The sequence below is a fragment of the Hippopotamus amphibius genome, chromosome 2, assembly GCF_030028045.1.
Source record: "Hippopotamus amphibius kiboko isolate mHipAmp2 chromosome 2, mHipAmp2.hap2, whole genome shotgun sequence".
NCBI lineage: Eukaryota > Metazoa > Chordata > Mammalia > Artiodactyla > Hippopotamidae > Hippopotamus > Hippopotamus amphibius.
In genome coordinates this window covers 150502941-150509862 of record NC_080187.1, presented here as the reverse complement: position 1 = coordinate 150509862, position 6922 = coordinate 150502941, and the positions used below count along the sequence as shown (strand labels likewise).

The 6922-nt window shown below is 44.0% G+C and overlaps 1 protein-coding gene across 1 annotated transcript; it reads left to right on the top strand.

The window, feature by feature from the left end:
• Nucleotides 1-900: 900 nt before the first annotated feature.
• On the top strand, nt 901-2508 carry ANKRD34C (ankyrin repeat domain 34C). The gene has a single exon (XM_057724949.1). It carries the CDS (start codon nt 901-903, stop codon nt 2506-2508), a length of 1608 nt encoding a protein of 535 aa, XP_057580932.1.
• Nucleotides 2509-6922: the final 4414 nt, after the last annotated feature.

Here is a 6922-nt window from a genome sequence, read left to right as displayed (position 1 = left end):
TCTGCCTCAGATCTGTTCAACCAGAGCGGAGGATGGAGCATTGCACTATGCGAGCTATTCAGAGCGTCTGAAAGAGGAGGATGAGAACCCTGACATCTGCTGGAACAGTGGGGACGACGACCTGGAAAGGGACAGCTGGATTGGTTTTGATTTACAATATTTTCCCTTTATGACAATTGTGTTACATGTTTAGTTTAGGAAATACAGCAAAAAAAAAAAAAAAAACAACCCAAAAAACAAAAAACAATCAAACAAAAAAACAACGAAGAAAATGAAAACTTCATAATCCTATTCATCATCCTATCACCATTTTGGTGTATTTCCTACTAGTCTTTTTGATACACACCCAGAACAACACTGCCGTTAAACCATATTTACGAGGTAACCTATTAAGCGCGACTCATTGCTAAAGGCTGAGGCTACAGCAGTGAATGAGATAGACACAGGCCTTTCCTTCTGGGAACCTAGACTTTAGTGACGCCAACAGACAGAAAAAGGTTCTTAAACTGCATTTGTGGTAAGCCTCGTGCAGTCAATGCAGTAAGAGCTTGCATGTTTCAGTGCTCACTCTCTCCTAGGAGTCATGCCAACAGCTGTACGTGTGGTTATGTGTTTTATATACACTATCTCCTTTAATCGTCACAATGACTTTATGAGGTAGCTTGCTGCTATCACCACCTCCACCCCTGCCATGTTACAGATGAAGAAACAAACTGAGAGAAGTTAAATAACCAAGCAAGGTGGTATATACTTTGGGATCAGGCTGGGACAGGACTGTATCCAGACTCTGTAACAGCCATGCTGCTCAGACCAGCTCTAGAATACGTGACACTTTTCTCTCTTCTTCCCTTGCTAGGTCTGACCGCCACTGTGGCTCAGAGACTCTAAGCTGTTGCCAGTATGATGGAGGACGACACGGAACTAAGGACGGATGGAAACTCACTTTTAAAGGCTGTGTGGCTGGGGAGGCTCAGGCTGACCAGACTCCTCCTGGAAGGGGGTGCCTATATCAACGAAAGCAACGACAAAGGTGAGACAGCTCTCATGGTGGCATGCATCACCAAACATGTGGACCAGCAAAGCATCAGCAAGTCCAAGATGGTGAAGTACCTGCTGGACAACAGGGCAGACCCCAATATTCAGGATAAGTCTGGCAAGACTGCCCTCATCCATGCTTGCATCAGAAGAGCTGGGGGAGAAGTGGTCTCCTTGTTACTGGAGAATGGAGCAGACCCCAGCCTCGAGGATCGCACAGGGGCTTCAGCTCTGGTTTATGCAATAAACGCAGATGACAAGGATGCACTGAAGCATCTCCTGGATGCCTGCAAAGCCAAAGGCAAGGAGGTGATCATTATAACCACAGACAAATCATCTTCAGGCACCAAAACCACCAAACAGTATCTTAACGTCCCTCCTTCACCCAAAGGGGAAGAGAGGCAGTCACCTCCCCCGTGTGCATCTCCCTCGGATATAGGACTGAAGGCTCCAGGCCTGGGCTCTCTACCCAGTGAGAAGGAAGAGGACTTCTTTAGCTTCCAATCAGGGCACCCAAGTGGTTGCAACACCTCCAAGGTTCTTAATGAACCCGGGTCACCCACTAGGAAAGTCGGGAACCTCAAAAGGGCCCGTCTGCCTCAACTGAAGAGGCTCCAATCTGAGCCCTGGGGCCTGACTGCGCCCTCCGTGTTGGCCGCCTCTATGCGTCAGGATGAGACCCACGGCACAGGCACAGACAACGAGGTCATCAAGAGTATCAGTGATGTGTCCTTCCCCAAAAGGGGACCCCTATCCAGAACCAACAGTATTGATGGCAAAGACCCCAGCGTCTTCCACATGGTCACGGAGCAGGTTCTGAAGATTCCAACCCCTTCAGCACCTGCCTCCTGGAAAGCAGCTTACGAGAAAAGTCAGGCTCCCCACCCGCGTCTGGCCAGAAGAGGAACTCTCCCTATTGACCAAGAGAAGGGTGGTATTGGCCCATCAGGCCCTTCTGCTCTCAAAGATGCAGTGTCCCTCAAGCGGCTGGAAAATGACCTCTATGATTTAGATTTACAGCCAGGGGCTGACCCGCCCAACTCCATTTCCCTTGAATCAGGCAAAGGACCCTTAGATCGAAAGAAGCTCAACAGCTCCCACTTGTCTCTCTTCCAGGGCTCCAGGGAGTCCCTGGATGCTGCGCCCAGCACATCTCCCAGCTCAGCGCGCCACAGGCCACCCCATCTTCTAGAGAGACGGGGTTCCGGAACTTTGCTACTAGACCGCATTTCTCAGACCAGGCCTGGTTTCCTTCCACCTTTAAATGTAAATCTGAACCCGCCCATCCCGGATATTAGATCGAGCAGCAAACCTTCCTCTCCACTTGCTAGTGGCTTAAAATTCATGGTTCCTGTTGCTCCAAGTTCACCAAAGAGAGTTGACTTGAGAAGTAAAAAGAAGCTCCTCAGAAGGCATTCTATGCAAGTTGAACAGATGAAGCAGCTGTCTGACTTTGAAGAAATCATGACCTAGAAGCTTTTTCAGTGAAGTGTTTTCTTCTTGGGGTTTTGTTTTTGTTTGTTTCTTTAAATCTATGTAGTTTATGAAAAGTACCATAAACTAGACCAACACAGCCATGCAGATTCTCTGCATCTTGATCACTCCCCAGTGTTGGTGTGTGGCTGCTTCAGAAGAGATGGAGGCAGGGCGCTGCTCCCCTTCTGAAAGAACATCTGGGTTTTTACAGGCCTAGTTGAAAAGAGTTCAGGATACTTGGGTTTTGGAGATGAAATTGCCAAAATAAAAAATAAAAAAACAAACCTCCAAAGGAAGAAAACCTTTGGAGTTCAAAAGTCGCACAGCAGGTACAATGATCTAAGCTGCTGACATCTGTTACTTCCTATCAGACAACCAAGAATTTAAAAAACAAGATGGTATTTGGAGTATGTCACGTATAATAAATCTATAAAGTGCCTACAAAGAAAACAAGGCTTTAATATGTGTTCAAATGTGCAAAAGCTCAAAACCAATCTCTGGGCTGTTAAATCTGCATGTCTGTGTTATATCTGGAGGAACAGAAGCAGAATTCTCCCATCAGGGAAGTTCTGGTACTCAGGTCCTGCCTCTTACCATGTCATGGGGCGCTGGCTAGTGTAGCATTGTTGAGATCTTTCAGAACCCCTGTAACAGACTTTATTCACATACAAATTCGGATGTGCTTTCAGTTCCCAAATATTACATCTACATGTCCCCCAAAGTCTGTCATGTCACAGGAGCTGGTGCTTCAGAAATGAGACTGGCCTTGGCCTCCTGTCCTGACACAGGTTCCGTGTTGAAATCTTGTGAAAAACAGTCAGGGGCTATTAGCTAATTTGGAGTTGAATATTATACAACTCATGGAATAGACCCATAGCAAGCATTTCCTGATTATTCTCTAAACAAAACAAAACACAACAAAACAAACAAAAACTTGGTGAGATCTCCCCAGACTAGAATGATACATGGTGATGGGAGAGGCACATGTTACAAGGCAGAGCGGATGATTCTCAGACCAGAGGCAGTGGGGACCACGTGTAGCCTGAAAATTTTAAGGGATGCAAACAGCCATTTACCCTTCACTTTTCTGGGAAATTCAAGAACGTCTCGTTTCTTCTCTGCCTGAATTATCTATGTGATGGGAGGTTCGTAGAAATAAACTGTACAACCTTTTAAAGCCACTTGGTATGAATCCAAGAGGGAAGCAGACATTTAGTACATTTGGTGTAATGTAGCCACATTCTAGATGAAGATATTTCTGGTTATTTTCCCATTTATTTTTTTTCTTTCATGCTGCTTAGATATGTTTGCTCTATGGTTAAAAAAAAAATTCAGTAGTCCTTGGGGATAGCATCACACAGAGGAAAGAGGAAAGACTTTAAGATTTGGGTTTGTATCTCTGTTTCATCATTTACCAGCTGTGTGACCTTGAGCAAGTAGCTTAACTTTCTCCAAGCCTCCACTCCCTCATCTGTAAAATGGGATTAGAAATGCTTCACCTGGCAAGTCTGTGGTGAGAATTAAATGAGATAATGTGTGAAAGTGCCTGTACTGTGCCTGGCACAGGTAGAAATAATTGGATGAGAGGTAGCTGATTTTAATACTCCTTCAGACCTCTGAAGCCTCAAAATCTCAAATAATACCTAATACCCTACACAAAGTGAAGCAAAGTCTAGCTGAAATATTCAAAGGGCCCCTTAAGGGACTTCCCTTGCGGTCCAGACTTTGCCTTCCAATGCAGGGGGTGCGGGTTTGATCCCTGGTCAGGGAGCTAAGATCCCACATGCCTCGGGGCCAAAAAACCAAAACATAAAACAGAAGCAATACTGCAACAAATTCAATAAACACTTTAAAAATGGTCCACATCAAAAAAATATTTTTTTAAAAAAAGGGCCCCTTGAGATTCTCAGGGGTTCTGTAAATACTGAGCCCTAAACTCATTTGTAAAGTAAAAGAAATTCTGCCACAGAAGCTCTGCAAATCAGACCATTTCTATAACGACATGTGTTAGAAATGTACCTGACTATCCCAATCAAAAGTGCTAATGATGGTTATAAATACACCAAGTGTTTGTTTTTTAGTAATTCCTTTAGGGCTGGCACATACTCAGCCTCGGCACTACTGACATCTTGGGCTGGATAATTCTTTGCTGTGGGAGACTGTCCTGTGCATCATAAGCTGTGTAGCAGCATCCCTGGCCTCTACCCACTAGATATCAGTAGCATTCTCATCCCAAATGGTGACAACCAAACATGCTTTCAGACATGGCCAGACATCTCCTGGAGGTAGTATCACCGCAGCTGATCACCACTGCTCTAGGAGAACGATTGTGTACATGGTAGAAATATGTCAAGAGCAACCAAACTAATGGAGTTGTAGCTCTGGCTGGCTGGCTAGGCTGTCTCACTAACTTAAAGGCGATTCAAATTGTAATTTAGTAAGATGACTTACATGCAACTTGGGCCTTCAGGATTCTTGACATGATTGTTAATGGCCTCTTGTACTTAGCAGGCAGGGAAGAAAATGAGAATAGCACATAAGCTAGTGAAAATCTAGGGCTCATGAACTTGGTTGAGGATGCTTTTCAGGACCAGTTAGACGGTAAATGGACATGATTTACCAAGTGGACATGATTACAGGCAAAGCAACAACTCTTCAATGCCTTAAAGAGAGAACCAGACAGACAACCATTGTTCTCAGCAGCTCATTAAAGATACACACACACACACACCACACACTTTAAGTACTTCCCAGTGGTTGTTAATGTCAGTTAAAACTAATCTCTGCTAGTATTGATAGTATCTAACTGTGGGGATAGCAAGACACTGCATAAGAGAATTTTTCTAAACCTTTAGCTAAGATTTGAAAGCCTAATTTATCCTAAGTAGTGAATGTGGTACATTCATAGCAATCAGCTTAGCTGAAACACTAAACATGATGAGTTGCCCGTTTGGAATATCCTGTCCATCGCATAGATGTGTAACAGCAGGTACGCGCACTCCACTTACTGCCTGCATCCGTCAGTCATGAACTTTCCACTGGCCTTTCCGTAGACAGTCATCAGGATAGTACCTTGTTTCATCACTATTTGATGATGCATTAGTTGAATTAGACTGTTCCAAACTAGTACAACCACTGCAATACTTAATTACGGTTAATCACATACGGGCAATTTTCTTCAAGTTAACAAACCTCATAGGAATGCTTTTTAAAAGCATATTTAGATTCAAACATGCTTTCTAGAGCAGAGATTTTGGGGCACCTAGAGTCACTACAGAAGTTAGCTGCAAACTGTCGTTTCAATAACCTGCCTACTTAAGACTCTCCGGAATGTTTATCAAAATATATTATCAAATGTGAGTCTAGAGTTTCAAGTCTGGAGTTTGGGTTTAATTTCTAGACATTCCAAAGCCTTTGTTCGTTTGCTTAAGTCCACTGTTGATTCTCTTAGAATTTCTTCAAGTAAAATGCAGGTTTTGTCTGACCTTCCTCCTTTGTGTGTGTTGGTACTTCCGATGTATTGTGTGTTGCTTGAGCTGGTTCTCTACAGCGTTCTATCCTAGTCTCAAGTTGACGATGTGCTCAAGGATGTATCAAAATCCACGTCATGGAACTATTTAGATATTTCTAATACGTCAATAAAAGATATACTGCAATCCTTCAGTAGTAGTTCCCATTTTTCTCAGTGAAATCGCAATTATAAATATTATCTTTTCCTTAAGAGGGGCTTGACATGACTGCCTGGTAACATCGACCTGAGCAAACACCCACTATTTTATGTACACGTGATTTAAAAATGGAATTTTTAATTACACAAGTATTATAATTTCTCTTCTGGTTAAAAAAAAAAAAAGGCTAAGAATGAGAAGGTGCACTGCCACGATGGTGAGGGTGGTGGTGGGGGGGAGTCCTTTCCCTCGGCCCTGCTGCTCAGATGCCCCCAGGTCTGCACCTGCCATCTGTTCCTGGTAGGGCCCCTGGATATCCCTCCTCGGGCCCTGTTTCTAATGTTGATGGCTGTTAACAGAAGCTGATCTCTCTTATCTCTGACTCCAGGGCAGGATAGTAAGCATCAAATGAACCAGCTGGATGGTCTCTCTTCTCTCATAAACTCTAGAATTCTGTGATTCAGACGTCGTCCAGACTTCCTGATTCCCTGGAGAGTTCCAAACCTTACCCTTACGTTCTTTCCTGGACGGCTGAAATAAATTACATTGTTTTGTGCCCATCTCGGCCTATTGATAACCAATGCTATGGCCGGACCAGCCCTTGTGGTTCTTATTGCGACTGCAAGAAGACCTCAGCTATAATCATCAGGAAACTCTGAAAAAAAAAAAAAAAAAGTTTGTAACTTACAGGTCCTGAAAATTACGTGGCACACCTGGCGTCACACAGTGAGGGTGTGGGTAGA

Bases quoted from the DNA above. Each gene is read 5' to 3' on its own strand.
- ANKRD34C (XM_057724949.1), top strand. From the start codon at position 901: ATGATGGAGGACGACACGGAACTAAGGACGGATGGAAACTCACTTTTA.